The following is an 18,440-nucleotide window of genomic DNA, read 5'->3' as shown; positions in this document are numbered from 1 at the left end:
GAATCGTTTTATCCATATCTTCCAATAATGATAAAACTCTATTATTACCTCATATTCGTCATGAAAACATTTCTATTGTTATTTATGACAACCTCTACCAAATTTCGGGGACGAAATTTCTTTAACGGGTAGGTACTGTAACGACCCGGAAATTTCCGACCAAATTTAAACCCTAATCTCTATATGTACCCGACACGATAAGCAAAATCTGTAATGTTGAGTCTCAAAAGTTTTAAAATCTATATTCATGTCATCAATTGCACTTCGACCATTTCCGACGATTCACGAACAATTGTTTGTAAATAAATATATAAATATTACATAAGAGGTATAAATATATAATATTCAATATATGTTATATATAAATGTTAAACATTAAATTCAATAGAGGGTAATATCAAAACATGTAAGGTAATTACAAGTTGAAATATAGTTATATTGTTATTATTACTTTCCTTATTGTGATTAAAATAAATATTAATATTAATATTAAAAGTAATATTATCACATAAACATGATTTTCGATAAATATAAATTGTTAAAGTATTACTACTTATATTATTATTACCATGAATAATGCTATTATTAATATCATTATTATTATTATTATAAATTAATATAATTATTAATAATTACCAATGTTATATTTAATATTTTTATTAACCTTATTATTATTCTTATTCTTATTATTATTATTATTATTAAACACATGTAAAAAAAAAAAAAATAATTTGACATCATTTTTATTATTTGTATTAGTCTTAATCTTCAATATCATTATTATTAATATCACTAGTATTTTTTTTTCTTTCAAATATTGTTATCTGTATTAATATTATTTAATATTTAATAATGATTATTAATCTTATATATCTTATTTAATAGATAAAAAAAACGCGTATAGTATATTTTGAATCTACAATTGTGATATTTGTTCAGTTAAATACAAGGTGTACAGATTTAGTTATAGATAATTCAGGTATGCAGATAACAATCGACATAATTATAAACGTGTATATATCACTCAAAATCTGTTTGGAATAAAAACAGGTTTTCTTTAAATTATTTGCCTTCTTCTGTTTATCTCGTGATATCCTGTCGAATAAGTTAAGATATGAATTATCAATCAACATCTGTTACTGCACAAAGACAATTAACCACTTATTTAATCACGCCTTCTGCAATTTCCAATCGAATGACAGATTTTTTTTAGGGGAAACCGACGATTCCTCTGTTCTACAACCATTAAACCATGTACCTTCTATCTCCTTGTTTGTAATTCGAACACCACTTGTCACCACTTTCACAAAACATATTACCACTACGTTTCTTTTCGTTCCTTTTGAGCCTAACCATTACCAAAACCAAACCCACATCATCACCACCGTGACCCCTATGAGCCACCGAGCACAATACACCATCCATCATCTCCAATCCCACGCTCACCTTTATCTAAATTCTCACCATAATCGAAACCACCATTAGCTACATCTATCACTAACCTTTAGTATTACAAAAATATTTACAACACATAGGTATACATCGACATACACACATACCTGAGAATATATGAATCAAATCACCTGCTATCTATTTTCGTTTGCTCTTCTATATATTTCCCCCATACCTGCTGCTGTGTTCGTTAGCAACCTGCACTCGAATTTAAATCAATTTTTTTTTTTCTTGTTGTGTTGACGGTTTGAAAGGGAAAAAGGAACAAGATGAAAAGGAAACTCTGTATTTTTTTCCCTTGCGGCTGCTAACATTCATTTTTTTTTTTTTATATACACCGAACCCTCCATAAAATTGTTGGGCCACCAGTTCACTATTAGAATTAAATTAAAAAGAGGATTGGGCCGAGATGTTTGGGCTTAGCTTAATGTTGTTGGATCAAAGGAGTGGGCCGTTATAAGAGGAAACAGGAGCAGACGGGTTTAATAAGTTTTAGTAATGACTTATAATAGAAAACGAGCTTCAGCTCAATTGGTAAAGGGGTGTTTGGGTATTCATAGGGTCACGGGTTCGAGCCCGGCTTTGGACATTCTTTTTACAAAAGGTTTAATTGAAGGTATTATTATTGTTATTATTTCTATTAAAAGAATTATTAAAAGTATTAGTAGAATTATTATTATTAATAAAATTATCAAAAGTATCATTTTTATTATTGTAAGTAAAATCATTATTTGTAGAAATATTATTATTATTATTATTATTATTATTATTATTATTATTATTATTATTATTATTATTATTATACATTATTATTAAAATTAATATTTTTTTTATTTATTTAAAAGTTAACATTTTATCATAAAAATTAAAAGTATTATTTTAGTTATATTATCATTATCATTTTTATTAAGATATCATTTCTACTAAGGTTTAACATTTTTATCAATATTACCTAAAAGTATCATTTAAGATTAGTATTATTATTATTAACAATATTAGTATTATTATTATCATTAATGTTATTATATATTAACAATATTATTATTACAAATTAAATATATAAGATATATAATTTAAAATATAATATAAATTAGTTCGATTACAGTTATATGTGTTAATACGTATATACAAATATTATAGGTTCGTGAATCCGAGGCCAACCTTACACGTATTCAATGATGTTATATGTATTTTTACTACAAAATACATTAGGTGAGTATATAGTCCCCTTTTAAACTTTAAATATTTTGGGCTGAGAATACATGCGCTGTTTTTTATAAATGATTTACGTTATGGACACAAGTAACTGAAAAATATATTCTACGTTGAGTTGTACCACTGGCATACTTCCCTGTAGCTTGGTAACTACTATTTACAGCGGTATTGTAAACGCGAATCCTGTTGATAGATCTATCGGGCCTGACAACCCCAACCGGACTGGACGACCAGTATTCAACGGTTGCACAGTACTTCGTTTTGTGACTACACTTGGTACAGTGTAGTAAGATTTCATATTAAAGGGAATATGCGACGTGATTAATTGTTAAGTATGGTTACCAAGTGCTCAATCACTTAGAATATTTTTATTAAAATGTTTACATATGAAATCTTGTGGTCTATAGTTATAACGTTGCTAGCATCAAACCTATATATCTCACCAACTTTATGTTGACTTTTTAAAGCATGTTTATTCTCAGGTACGAATTAAGTCTTCCGCTGTGTATTTGTTCATTTAAAGAATATTACTTGGAGTCGATCATCGCGATGAAATCAACTGTTGAAGACTTCGTCCGGGAGGATAAGGTCGAGGTCCTCACAAACAGCAATTACAATAATAATCACAACAATTATCCCAACAATCGCAACATCAATCGCAACTACAACAACGGCCCAACAACAACAACAACAACAACAACAACAACAACAACAACTACAACAATCATCCCAACAACAATAACAACCGCAACAACAACAACAATCAGAAGCAGCTATGCCAAAGGTGTGAAAAGTATCACTCGGGGTTCTGCACCAAAATTTGCAACAAGTGTAAAAGAAATGGTCATAGCGAGGCGAAGTGTGAGGTCTACGGACCAGGGGTTAACAGAACGAAAGGAACAAATGGTGTCGGAACGAGTAATGGCGGAGCAAGTAGCGTCGGAGCAAGTTATGCCAATGTAGTTTGTTATAAATGTGGAAAACCGGGCCACATTATTAGAAATTGCCCGAACCAGGAGAACACGAATGGACAAGGCCGCGGAAGAGTTTTCAATATTAATGCGGCAGAGGCACAGGAAGACCCGGAGCTTGTTACGGGTACGTTTCTTAATGACAATAAATCTGCTTACGTTTTATTTGATTCGGGTGCGGATAGAAGCTATATGAGTAGAGATTTTTGTGCTAAATTAAGTTGTCCATTGACGCCGTTGGATAGTAAATTTTTACTCGAATTAGCAAACGGTAAATTAATTTCAGCAGATAATATATGCCGGAATCAAGAAATTAAACTGGGTAGCGAAATATTTAAGATTGATTTGATACCAGTAGAGTTAGGGAGTTTTGATGTAATAGTTGGCATGGACTGGCTGAAGAAGGTGAAAGCAGAGATCGTATGTTATAAAAATGCAATTCGCATTGTACGAGAAGAAGGAGAACCCTTAATGGTGTACGGAGAAAAGAGCAACATGAAGCTACATCTTATTAGTAATTTGAAGGCACAAAAATTAATAAGAAAAGGTTGCTATGCTGTTCTAGCACACGTCGAGAAAGTACAAACTGAAGAAAAGAGCATCAATGATGTTCCCGTCGCAAAAGAATTTCCCGATGTATTTCCGAAAGAATTACCGGGACTACCTCCACATCGATCTGTTGAATTTCAAATAGATCTTGTACCAGGAGCTGCACCAATAGCTCGTGCTCCTTATAGACTCGCACCCAGCGAGATGAAAGAACTGCAAAGCCAACTGCAAGAACTATTAGAACGTGGTTTCATTCGACCAAGCACATCACCATGGGGAGCACCTGTTTTGTTTGTCAAGAAGAAGGATGGTACATTTAGGTTGTGTATTGACTACAGAGAGTTGAACAAACTTACCATCAAAAACCGTTATCCACTGCCGAGAATTGACGACTTATTTGATCAACTACAAGGCTCGTCGGTTTATTCGAAGATCGATTTACGTTCTGGATATCATCAAATGCGAGTAAAGGAGGATGATATTCCAAAAACTGCTTTTAGGACGCGTTATGGTCATTACGAGTTTATGGTTATGCCGTTTGGATTGACTAACGCACCAGCTGTGTTCATGGACCTTATGAACCGAGTGTGTGGGCCATATCTTGACAAGTTTGTCATTGTTTTCATCGATGACATACTTATTTACTCAAAGAATGATCAAGAGCACGAAGAACATTTGAGAAAAGTGCTAGAAGTATTGAGGAAAGAAAAACTGTACGCTAAGTTTTCAAAGTGTGCATTTTGGTTGGAAGAAGTTCAATTCCTCGGTCACATAGTGAACAAAGAAGGTATCCAGGTGGACCCGGCAAAGATCGAAATCGTTGAAAAGTGGGAAACCCCAAAAACTCCGAAGCATATACGTCAATTTTTAGGATTGGCTGGTTACTACAGAAGATTCATCCAAGATTTCTCCAAAATAGCAAAACCCTTGACTGCATTAACGCATAAAGGGAAGAAATTTGAATGGAAGAATGAACAAGAGAAGGCGTTTCAATTATTGAAGAAAAAGCTAACTACGGTACCTATATTGTCATTGCCTGAAGGGAATGATGATTTTGTAATTTATTGTGACGCATCAAAGCAAGGTCTCGGTTGTGTATTAATGGACGAAGGTGATTGCTTATGCGTCTAGACAATTGAAGATTCACGAGCAAAATTATACGACGCATGATTTGGAATTAGGCGCGGTTGTTTTTGCATTAAAGACTTGGAGGCACTACTTATATGGGGTCAAAAGTATTATATATACCGACCACAAAAGTCTTCAACACATATTTAATCAGAAACAACTGAATATGAGGCAGCGTAGGTGGATTGAATTGTTGAATGATTACGACTTTGAGATTCGTTACCACCCGGGGAAGGCAAATGTGGTAGCCGACGCCTTGAGCAGAAAGGACAGAGAACCCATTCGAGTAAAAGCTATGAATATAATTATTCGTACTAACCTTACTACTCAAATAAAGGAGGCGCAACAAGGAGTTTTAAAAGAGGGAAATTTAAAGGATGAAATACCCAAAGGATCGGAGAATCATCTTAATATTCGGGAAGACGGAACCCGGTATAGGGCTGAAAGAATTTGGGTACCAAAATTTGGAGATATGAGAGAAATGGTACTTAGAGAAGCTCATAAAATCAGATACTCAATACATCCTGGAACGGGGAAGATGTACAAGGATCTTAAGAAACATTTTTGGTGGCCAGGTATGAAAGCCGATATTGCTAAATATGTAGGAGAATGTTTGACGTGTTCTAAGGTCAAAGCTGAACATCAGAAACCATCAGGTCTACTACAACAACCTGAAATCCCGGAATGGAAATGGGAAAACATTACCATGGATTTCATTACTAAATTGCCAAGGACTGCAAGTGGTTATGATACTATTTGGGTAATAGTTGATCGTCTCACCAAGTCAGCACACTTCCTGCCAATAAGAGGAGATGACAAGATGGAGAAGTTAGCACGACTGTATTTGAAGGAAGTCGTCTCCAGACATGGAATACCAATCTCTATTATCTCTGATAGGGATCGCAGATTTATTTCAAGATTCTGGCAGACATTACAGCAATCATTGGCAACTCGTCTAGACATGAGTACTGCCTATCATCCACAAACTGATGGGCAGAGCGAAAGGACGATACAAACGCTTGAAGACATGCTACGAGCTTGTGTTATTGATTTCGGAAACAGTTGGGATCGACATCTACCGTTAGCAGAATTTTTCTACAACAACAGCTACCATTCAAGCATTGAGATGGCGCCGTTTGAAGCACTTTATGGTAGAAAGTGCAGGTCTCCGATTTGTTGGAGTGAAGTGGGGGATAGACAGATTACGGGTCCGGAGATAATACAAGAAACTACCGAGAAAATCATCCAAATTCAACAAAGATTGAAAACCGCCCAGAGTCGACAAAAGAGTTACGCGGACAATAAAAGAAAAGATATAGAGTTTGAAATTGGAGAAATGGTCATGCTTAAGGTTTCACCTTGGAAAGGCGTTGTTCGATTTGGTAAACGGGGGAAACTAAATCCAAGGTACATTGGACCATTCAAGATTATAGATCGTGTCGGACCAGTAGCTTACCAACTGAAGCTACCTCAACAACTCGCGGCTGTACATAACACTTTCCACGTCTCAAATTTGAAGAAATGTTTTGCTAAAGAAGATCTCACTATTCCGTTGGACGAAATCCAAATCAATGAAAAACTTCAATTCATTGAAGAACCCGTCGAAATAATGGATCGTGAGGTTAAGAGACTTAAACAAAACAAGATACCGATTGTTAAGGTTCGATGGAATGCTCGTAGAGGACCCGAGTTCACCTGGGAGCGTGAAGATCAGATGAAGAAGAAATACCCGCATTTATTTCCAGAAGATACGTCAACACCTCCAACTGCTTAAAATTTCGGGACGAAATTTATTTAACGGGTAGGTACTGTAGTGACCCGAACTTTTCCATGTTTATATATATATATTAAATGAAATTGTTATTTACATGATTAAGTGTTTTCAACATGTTAAGCAATCAAACTTGTTAAGACTTGATTAATTGAAATAGGTTTCATATAGACAATTGACCACCCATGTTGACCGGTGATTCACGAACGTTAAAACTTGTAAAAACTATACGATGACATATATATGGTTATATATATAGTTAACATGATTTTATTATAAGTATGTATCTCATTAGGTATTTTAACAATGAGTTATATACATATAAATGAGACTATTAATTTAAGAAACTCGAAAACGATATATATAACGATTATCGTTATAACAACGTCGTACTAGGTATATATGAATCATATTAAGATATTGATACACTTGGTTAATTATGTTAAATGATAAGTAAATATATTATTAAGTGTATTAACAATGAAATACATATGTAAAAATAAGACTACTAACTTAGTGATTTCGAAACGAGACATATATGTAACGATTATCGTTGTAACGACATTTAACTGTATATATATCATACTAAGATATATTATATATCATAATATCATGATAATATAACAATTTAACATCTCATTTTTTATAATAAACAATGGGTTAACAACATTCAACAAGATCGTTAACCTAAAGGTTTCAAAACAACATTTACATGTAACGACTAACGATGACTTAACGACTCAGTTAAAATGTATATACATGTAGTGTTTTAATATGTATTTATACACTTTTGAAAGACTTCAAGGCACTTATCAAAATACTTCTACTTAACAAAAATGCTTACAATTACATCCTCGTTCAGTTTCATCAACAATTCTACTCGTATGCACCCGTATTCGTACTCGTACAATACACATCTTTTAGATGTATGTACTATTGGTATATACACTCCAATGATCAGCTCTTAGCAGCTCATGTGAGTCACCTAACACATGTGGGAACCATCATTTGGCAACTAGCATGAAATATCTAATAAAATTACAAAAATATGAGTAATCATTCATGACTTATTTACATGAAAACAAAATTGCATATCCTTTATATCTAATCCATACACCAACGACCAAAAACACCTACAAACACTTTCATTCTTCAATTTTCTTCATCTAATTGATCTCTCTCAAGTTCTATCTTCAATTTCTAAGTGTTCTTCATAAATTCCAAAAGTTCTAGTTTCATAAAATCAAGAATACTTCCAAGATTGCAAGTTTACTTCCAAGTTTTCTAAATCCATTCCAAGTAATCATCCAAGATCAAGAAACCTTTGTTACTTACAGTAGGTTATCTTTCTAATACAAGGTAATAATCATATTCAAACTTTAATTCAATTTCTATAACTATAACAATCTTATTTCGAGTGAAAATCTTACTTGAAATTGTTTTCGTGTCATGATTCTGCTTCAAGAACTTTCAAGCCATCCAAGGATCCTTTGAAGCTAGATCTATTTTTCTCATTTCCAGTAGGTTTATCCAAGGAACTTGAGGTAGTAATAATGTTCATAACGTCATTCGATTCATACATATAAAGCTATCTTATTCGAAGGTTTAAACTTGTAATCACTAGAACAAAGTTTAGTTAATTCTAAACTTGTTCGCAAATAAAAGTTAATCCTTCTAACTTGACTTTTAAAATCAACTAAACACATGTTCTATATCTATATGATATGCTAACTTAATGATTTAAAACCCGGAAACACGAAAAACACCGTAAAACCGAATTTACGCCGTCGTAGTAACACCGCGGGCTGTTTTGGGTTAGTTAATTAAAAACTATGATAAACTTTGATTTAAAAGTTGTTATTCTGGGAAAATAATTTTTATTATGAACATGAAACTATATCCAAAAATTATGGTTAAACTCAAAGTGGAAGTATGTTTTCTAAAATGGTCATCTAGACGTCGTTCTTTCGACTGAAATGACTACCTTTACAAAAACGACTTGTAACTTATTTGTCCGACTATAAACCTATACTTTTTATGTTTAGATTCATAAAATAGAGTTCAATATGAAACCATAGCAATTTGATTCACTTAAAACGGATTTAAAATGAAGAAGTTATGGGTAAAACAAGATTGGATAATTTTTCTCATTTTAGCTACGTGAAAATTGGTAACAAATCTATTCCAACCATAACTTAATCAACTTGTATTGTATATTATGTAATCTTGAGATACCATAGACACGTATACAATGTTTCGACCTATCATGTCGACACATCTATATATATTTCGGAACAACCATAGACACTCTATATGTGAATGTTGGAGTTAGCTATACAGGGTTGAGGTTGATTCCAAAATATATATAGTTTGAGTTGTGATCAATACTGAGATACGTATACACTGGGTCGTGGATTGATTCAAGATAATATTTATCGATTTATTTCTGTACATCTAACTGTGGACAACTAGTTGTAGGTTACTAACGAGGACAGCTGACTTAATAAACTTAAAACATCAAAATATATTAAAAGTGTTGTAAATATATTTTGAACATACTTTGATATATATGTATATATTGTTATAGGTTCGTGAATCAACCAGTGGCTAAGTCTTACTTTCCGACGAAGTAAAAATCTGTGAAAGTGAGTTATAGTCCCACTTTTAAAATCTAATATTTTTGGGATGAGAATACATGCAGGTTTTATAAATGATTTACAAAATAGACACAAGTACGTGAAACTACATTCTATGGTTGAATTATCGAAATCGAATATGCCCCTTTTTATTAAGTCTGGTAATCTAAGAATTAGGGAACAGACACCCTAATTGACGCGAATCCTAAAGATAGATCTATTGGGCCTAACAAACCCCATCCAAATTACCGGATGCTTTAGTACTTCGAAATTTATATCATATCCGAAGGGTGTCCCGGAATGATGGGGATATTCTTATATATGCATCTTGTTAATGTCGGTTACCAGGTGTTCACCATATGAATGATTTTTATCTCTATGTATGGGATGTGTATTGAAATATGAAATCTTGTGGTCTATTGTTACGATTTGATATATATAGGTTAAACCTATAACTCACCAACATTTTTGTTGACGTTTAAAGCATGTTTATTCTCAGGTGAATACTAAGAGCTTCCGCTGTTGCATACTAAAATAAGGACAAGATTTGGAGTCCATGTTTGTATGATATTGTGTAAAAACTGCATTCAAGAAACTGATTTCGATGTAACATATTTGTATTGTAAACCATTATGTAATGGTCGTGTGTAAACATGATATTTTAGATTATCATTATTTGATAATCTACGTAAAGCTTTTTAAACCTTTATTTATGAAATAAAGGTTATGGTTTGTTTTAAAAATGAATGCAGTCTTTGAAAAACGTCTCATATAGAGGTCAAAACCTCGCAACGAAATCAATTAATATGGAACGTTTTTAATCAATAAGAACGGGACATTTCAGCACGCACCTGTATGCCATTATTGAGTGGAGTCATGATGTAGACTCATAAAATTATGAATATATGATGTTATGACCTAGTTAATCGTATGAAATGATTATATTATTTATTGGATATGTATATTAACTTTGTTTGTATTGTTCTCAGGTTATAAGGACAAGGAGGAAGCTCAGAAATAATAACTGAGCAGTTGCTGGTAATTGGTGAGTGGGTGTATCTCCGGATAGAGTTTAAGTAGCATATCATGCTACTGTGGTTGACTCTTTTACCATGCATAGTGTAGAAATTGCCATGTTAGAATAATATAGTATGCCTGATGTTGTATGTGATTTATGTGTACACTGTGTGAATGGCACCAGTCGGGCCTAGGGAGACTGGGGACTCGAGACCGTGCCTAGGAGAGGTTAGAGTCCGTATGAGGTCAACCGTGCCTAGGGGAGGTTGGGTCCATAGGCTACTGATTGTAGAGTATATTGTGAACGATGCATCCCCTGCATCTGGATAACTATACTGTGAATTGAGTAGCAGGGACTATCGGTAGACTCAAGTCCGATCAGCTAGGAGTCGTATGCTCGTACAAGCCGCCGATCCTCGTATTGTCTTATTGTATGCTAGTTGGTAGTTAGCATGTGTTGTTGTTAGTATATAGCTTGTGTGTGACTTAAGCTATATCTGTTAGATAGATTCCATTCACTTAGCGGTGCGCTAATCCCCCACATAATTACCCCTTGCAGGTTTAGGTACTGCTAGTCGGGATGAGTGCTGATGCAGAAGACATGTTTGACAACCCTACTCTGATGTGAACTGTTGTTTAAATCATGTTTTGTAATAACGTAACACCGTTGTGTAAACTTAAACTTAATTACTCAGATTAATGTAATGACGCGACTTATAGTGTGTTTGTTAATAAAGTCTTCCGCTGTGTTTTAATTTTTTTTTTTTGCCGATGTTACAGATTCAGATTATGCAGGTGATATCGATAAAAGTAAATCTACCACTGCATATGTTTTCAAACTTTGTGGTGGAATAGTAAGCTGGGTTTCAAAACTGCAGTCAGTTGTGGCGACGTCAACAACAGAGGCAGAATATGTAGCAGCTACTCAAGCTACTAAAGAGGCAGTATGGTTGAAGATGTTGTTGGAGGAACTCGGACACAAACAAAAGAATATCACTTTATTTTGTGACAACCAGAGTGCCTTGCATCTTGCAAGGAATCCGGCATTTCATTCAAAGACAAAGCATATACGAGTTCAGTATCACTTCGTTCGTGAGAAAGTGGAAGAAGGAACCGTGAATATGCAGAAAATTCATACTGATAAAAATGTGGCTGATTTTCTAACAAAATCAATCAATCGTGACAAGTTTATTTGGTGCCGTTCCTCATGCGGCTTAGCAGAGACGTAAGCAACATCATTGGCAAGGAAGGATTATTGTGTGAAGATTGATTGAGCTTCAATCGAATCTTCAAGTGGGAGATTGTTGAATATTAAACTTGGATGGTAGAGTTGATGTGGTCAATTAACACATTTATTTTGAGGCCACACTATTCAAATGAAGGCTTTCATCTTCATACTCACCAACCCCCATTTTTAGTAGTATAAATAGAACTCTAACTTATGCTCATTTTCTCATCCCAAAATACTTCTTCAATCTTATGTACTAAAAGAGTTAATAGATAGTTTGAGTGTTTAGTCTCCTAATTACAAGAGATATAAAGATTAGTGTTTATCCTTGTAATTAGAGAGAAGTGTAATTCCTATTATTCTTATTAGTGAAACTTTTCTTTCCTTGCCCGTGGTTTTTACCCTATTGGGGTTTTCTACGTTAAATCTCGGTGTCTCTTTATTGTCGTTATTTCATATATTACTAGCGGTTTGCTATAATTCGGTATCGCTTTCTCAACAAGAAGTTCATTCCATAGAATCCACCACATAATTTAATCTTACATACTAAAAAATAGTAACCGCATTCACAGACGCGATTAGGGGGTCACCCACACGGTATATATCAGATTTTTATTATTATTATTTTAACTGTAAATTAAACGAGATAAAGTATCAACTTGCATGTTCAACATAACAAGAATCATTAATCATAAATACCAGTACAAACAAAATAAGAGTAGTCCGAGCTCACAAAGAGGTGCATGTTATTGATTTGAATTGCATCTTAGGGAAGGAACTTCCTGTATGGTCTGTTGTTGTCTTCATCTTGCATATGCTGTAATAACGATGCATAATTATGAATGTTAAAACACTGCATACCCCATGTCTTTGTAAGTTGAGGAAACATTACAGTAATGTAAATCAATGACCAAACAAAAGAATAGAGTTATTGACATAAAAATCTCTCTAACAAGAGGTGGTACTTTCAACCCATTTGATTATAAATGGGTCAACTCAATTTATGTTTTCTCTCTAACAGGTCAAATGGGTAAATCTTAAAATTTGGCTTATAACATAACAGGTCAAAAGGTTGAGCAAGTCAAAAGTTTCCCATAGTGTATTTTCAATGCATATAAGCTCCTAAATCGACTTATCTAAAAGAGTATATTTTCAGTGAAATAATATTATTTTTATAATCATATATATATATATATATATATATATATATATATATATATATATATATATATATATATATATATATATATATATATATATATAACATAAATTATCTTACGGAGTATTAAAAAAATAAAATAAAAGGTGCAGATAAAACCCAAACCATTTAGACCCGAGTTACCCACCCACAACGCAGCCTATTTGGGTAGTCTGAACATTGTTTACCCGTTAATTTGAGTTCTATCCTATGTAGTGACTTACATTTCATTCAGATACATATAACGGGAATATGAAAAAAGGAAGTTTATTGAAAACACGTCTGAAGATGTTTAAAATCAACTAAACCACATGAAAGTTATAAACTAACAAAAAATTGGTGTACATTGTTCTAGGAGCTCTACAGAACAGTTCAGTTACATATTTGATGACAACATTATAATCATTGCCGAACACAATTTTCACATGTTTGTCAAGAATAGTATGCCTTTTTCTTAAGCGCATAAACCCAACTTTCATAGAGATTATTACGGAGTATTATATAAAACAAAAATGAACTTTATGTGGAAAGCAAAACAATGTCTGTTGAACTAGGAAATGAAAATTTTTGGTTCCAAGAAACAGAACAGTAGACTAATGTTAAAATTCTATTAGAACCTTATATGAAAAATAGAGACAATATGATGCTAGAGTTGATGATTCATTGAAAGTTGCTCAAATGATCATAAATATGCAATGGACGTGGCCTGAGGAATGGAGAGTAAAGTTCCCTAAATTGAACAATCTTATGGTGCTTGTAACACCCGTGTTACATCCGCCCCACATCGGTTGGAGAGGGGAACGAAGCATGCCTTATAAGGGTGTGGAGACCTTTCCTAGCATGACGCGTTTTGGGACCACAAGCCCAGCAGATCTCATGAGAACTCTGCAGTTAAGCGTGCTCAGGCGAGAGCACTACCAGGATGGGTGACCTCCTGGGAAAGTGCCCGTCGTATGTGGTTGCCAAGAAAAATCCGTGCGCCTACGGGCAAAGCGGACAATATCATGCTACGGGGAACGTTTACCTGGGATGTTACAGATGGTATCAGAGCCAGACCCCGGACCAAACGTGCACAGCGAGGACGCTGTGTCCCATTAGGGGGGAGGATTGTAACACCCGTGTTACATCCGCCCCACATCGGTTGGAGAGGGGAACGAAGCATGCCTTATAAGGGTGTGGAGACCTTTCCTAGCATGACGCGTTTTGGGACCACAAGCGCAGCAGATCTCATGAGAACTCTGCAGTTAAGCGTGCTCAGGCGAGAGCACTACCAGGATGGGTGACCTCCTGGGAAAGTGCTCGTCGTATGTGGTTGCCAAGAAAAATCCGTGCGCCTACGGGCAAAGCGGACAATATCATGCTACGGGGAACGTTTACCTGGGATGTTACAGTGCTTGAGTTGAATAATCAGAAAAAAGATAGTGTTGTATGGGTTACTAATGATGGTAAGAAGATGTTGTATAACACAGGCCAGGTATGGAAAGATTCGATGGGAGATGGAAATATGGTAAACTGGCATCATATAATTTGGTTTCTTTATGCTATCCCTAAGCATGCTTTTATCTGCTGGTTTGGCTTATCAGAATAGGCTTGTTACTAAAGACAAATTGCAGAAATGGCATTCCAACCATAGCTTCAAATGTGTTCTATGTGATCAGTGTTTGGACTCTCATGAACACCTATTTTTCAAGTGTTCATATGCAACTAAAGTTTGGGCAGAGGTTAAGGAGAAGCTACAGTTTAAAGGATTATCTTTTGATCTAAAGAATACAATTGACAGATTAGCTATGTATCCTTATACAAAAAGGATATGGAATGTTGTTAACAGAATTGTGGTAGCTGCCATGGTCTACATTATATGGCAAGAAAGAAATTTTAGAATCTTCAAGGCCAGGAAAAGGGATGAAAGTGATCTGCAAAAAGCAGTGGTGCATTGTGTTCAATTAAAGTTGACTACCTTAAAAGTCAAGAAGAGGCGGCTTGGAATGGACCAATTCGAGTTTAAAGATCAAAGAATGTTACCCGGTTTCTTTGTTTAGATTGTTGATCTGTATGGGTCACATGTGTTGATGTAAGCTGCAGTTGTATGCTTTTGTTTTTGTATTGCTGCAGTTGTATGCTTTTGTTTTTGTGTTGCTGCTAGTTGCAGTTGTATGGTTGGGTTTGTGTTGCTGTTTTTTGTTGTTGATGTATCTCCTTTTGGGCAGGGTTTAACCCTGGGTATGTTTGTAATTTTTCCATTCTAATATATATTCTCTTTTGCCAAAAAAATAAAAAAAAATAGAGACAATATAGAAAAAGATAATGCATTTTTTTTCAAAACTTCAGTGGAAGTGTTTTATTTTGGAATAGGGAGGAAACCTCGCTATGAACGAGTACATTGACTCCCCCATAGAGGATAAACCTCGGGTAATCAAGCCCCCTGATCGTGAGACCTGGTACAGGATGAATTGCAAACAAGGCGCACCCTCTGGTCACACTCCCTTTTTGAACGAAATGGCTTTGCCAAGATGGGAAACTGGATCGTGTGCTTCATCGGGTAACTCAGTGGCCACTCAGGCAAGCCTACGTGGCAAGCCATCGGGCAACAAAGTGTATTTGGAAAAGGTATAAACAGCTTTCTTTGATCATTACAGTATCAGGCAGCATATAACTCAACAGCAAGTCATAAACATAACTCAATAAAATTTCCTTTTATTCGCATGATTATTACCACTACTAAATGGTATAAGTAATTTCCAATATACTTACTCTATGAATTAAAATTGTAAAATGTCAGTTTCAAGGCTTAAGGCCTCATTAATAATCGTAAAAGTTAGTCCTTTTGCAGGCTTATGAGCTTATTATACATACGAACTTATGGTTTATTAGGTAAATAATTTGAAGTTAATAATCTTATAATCTGTTATAAATGAACTTATCGAACTCTCCAAATGTCAATATGTATGCAAGTATGTAACCCCTAAAATTTACGGACTCCGTAATTAAGATCTACAACTAAAAAAACATTAGATAGGTCAAACAAGTAAAAGTATAAGTGTATATGTAGATATACGTACAAATTCACGAACTGTTCCTTTGTAAACCAAGTAAGGAATGGCGATTCCGAAAATTCCGACAATAGCTAGGTTACGACGAGTCCATCTGAAATTATGTTCCAAATTCTCTCTTGCTGTTCCCCAATCTTCTATGAATTTGTTCTTGTTTGCTTCCATTCCTCCCCCCATTCTGAGTTGATTGATTTCTACACAATTTTGAAGTGTTTTTGTTGCGCAATCACACCCAGTAACTGTCTTGCTGTTTGCTGATATCGGCCTTGTGGAAATGGAGGTTGTTTGGATGCAGGGTTTCTGAGTTAGGGACGGTTTTAGTCCTTACAGAATATATGAGTAGTCTCTTTCACCCATCAACTTTTCTCTAAGACTGGTTACAACCCAAGTCACATTTGATCGGTCAAGTGAGGAGGCAGCGGTTGACGGAATGTGACGCCATTATCGCAGTGTCAAGGTTTGAAAGCAATTGATTACTTGACAGAAGAGTTAGGGATCGTGAGGGAGAGAAGAGACCAATTAGCTTGAGAGAAAGTATAGCTTATTTCATTTATAGCTAACTAGACTAATTATTTGATAAACTCAATTAATTTTGTACGATTATTTTTACACTTATTATATGACCATTATCAACATGTTGCACGAAAATGAAACAAATGCTTCTTTTGAAAGTATAACATATATATCAAGAACTAAATCTTGATTTTGGCTATCTTCCTTTTACACTTTTAATGTTTGCATGTTTGTGATTAACTTTTTAACTTTTTCTCTATCTCATTAACATTAGTTGTTCTATTCAAAATCTATTCATTTTTTTCAGTATAACGGAACAAATTCAGGAAACTTGAGGTCAATGACAATAAATAATTGATATTTGCATTGTAATTGTATTTATTATTAGCGTTTACGCTACTAATCAGGGCCGGTCCGGATAATTTAGAGGCATAAAACAAGATGGGAAAAAAGGCCCTTAGGCCCTAAGTATTAATATAATTTTTTTTTTTAAAAGCACTCTAAGCCTTGTTAGAGTGCTAGTGAACTTTGATTTCTTTTTTTATAGGGCTTTTGATTATTGTTTTTGGGTCTATTGTGTTTCGTATTCGCTGCTTCAATTATGTTTTTATACTTCTCATGTTTCTCAAATCTCTAATTGTGTCTGTACATATAAAAAAAAGTTGGGCCCCTAAAAATCATGGGCCTGAGCGGTTGATTACCTTGCTCCCCCTCCGGACCTCCCCTACTACTAATATTTTCAATACACAACTTTTAATACAAATAATATCAATAATGAAGGTTTCTTTATCTTTATTGTAATTATATCATGGAGATAATCAGTATTAATACTAACATTTTTGAAATATTATTATTTGAGCTGTCGTACAACGCACGGACTCATAAATCTAGTTGAGAAATGAAATGTAAAAAACACGTTCAAGTGGGCCGACATTTCATGAACCAAATTTTAGTAGGCCTCTGCTTGGTAACCTAAAATTCATTGGGCCTTCTTTGTAGACGCGAGTGCGCGACAATATTAGGGCTCAAACACACGCACACATCAAGCGAAAATACGAGAAATCTATCAATTGGTCGATCAAAACAAGAAGCGAAATCATCATGTCATCGAATTTGAGTTTGAAAACAAAAGGGAAATCAACAAAAAGATCAAAAGACGATGAGAATTCAGCATCAAAGATATTGAAAGAATGGAGCACATGGGGTATGAAGAAAGCTAAAGTCATCACTCATTATGGATTCATTCCATTAATCATCATCATCGGCATGAATTCAGAACCCAAACCATCTATTTCTCAGCTTCTTAGCCCTATGTGATTGGTAATAACTTTTGTATTTGTCGACTTTAATCGTTTAACTGGTTAATTTGAATCTAGGGTTTGTGTTTTGTGAATTTGGGGATGTGTGTTTTTGCATCTTTCTATGTGTTTCAATCGTTTTGTAAACTGTTTGTGTTATGAATTAATAAAATTCACGAGCTTTTGTAATACATACAAGCTTTAAGTTGATTATAATTTTTATGAGCTACTTTTGAATACAAGCAGAGTTAGTTATTGTTGTTATGTTATATGCCAAAAAGTTATTATCTTTTTGTTTTATAAAAGTGTAGGAAATTGTTATGTTTGATGTGTTTGTGCTCCTGGTGTGTTAAAATATGAAAATGTTTGTTTTTGTTAGGTGTCAAATTATTATGTTAAATGTATCTAAATATG

At 34.3% G+C, this 18,440-nt stretch overlaps 2 protein-coding genes across 2 annotated transcripts; one reads left to right on the top strand and one right to left on the bottom strand.

Annotated features, from left to right (window-relative positions):
• Positions 1-12,567: 12,567 nt before the first annotated feature.
• LOC139890700 (uncharacterized) lies at positions 12,568-16,474 on the bottom strand. Its single transcript, XM_071873609.1, has 2 exons — positions 16,225-16,474; positions 12,568-12,784 (listed from the first exon to the last, which is right to left on the bottom strand). Exons 1-2 carry the CDS (start codon positions 16,390-16,392, stop codon positions 12,734-12,736), a joined length of 219 nt encoding a protein of 72 aa, XP_071729710.1. The 5' UTR covers positions 16,393-16,474; the 3' UTR covers positions 12,568-12,733.
• A 1,265-nt stretch (positions 16,475-17,739) lies between these two features.
• LOC139890699 (mitochondrial import receptor subunit TOM7-1-like) lies at positions 17,740-18,217 on the top strand. The gene has a single exon (XM_071873608.1). It carries the CDS (start codon positions 17,830-17,832, stop codon positions 18,043-18,045), a length of 216 nt encoding a protein of 71 aa, XP_071729709.1. The 5' UTR covers positions 17,740-17,829; the 3' UTR covers positions 18,046-18,217.
• The last annotated feature ends 223 nt before the right edge of the window (positions 18,218-18,440 follow it).

The sequence above is a fragment of the Rutidosis leptorrhynchoides genome, chromosome 2, assembly GCF_046630445.1.
Source record: "Rutidosis leptorrhynchoides isolate AG116_Rl617_1_P2 chromosome 2, CSIRO_AGI_Rlap_v1, whole genome shotgun sequence".
Taxonomy (NCBI): domain Eukaryota; kingdom Viridiplantae; phylum Streptophyta; class Magnoliopsida; order Asterales; family Asteraceae; genus Rutidosis; species Rutidosis leptorrhynchoides.
This window is presented reverse-complemented; position numbering and strand designations above follow the sequence as displayed.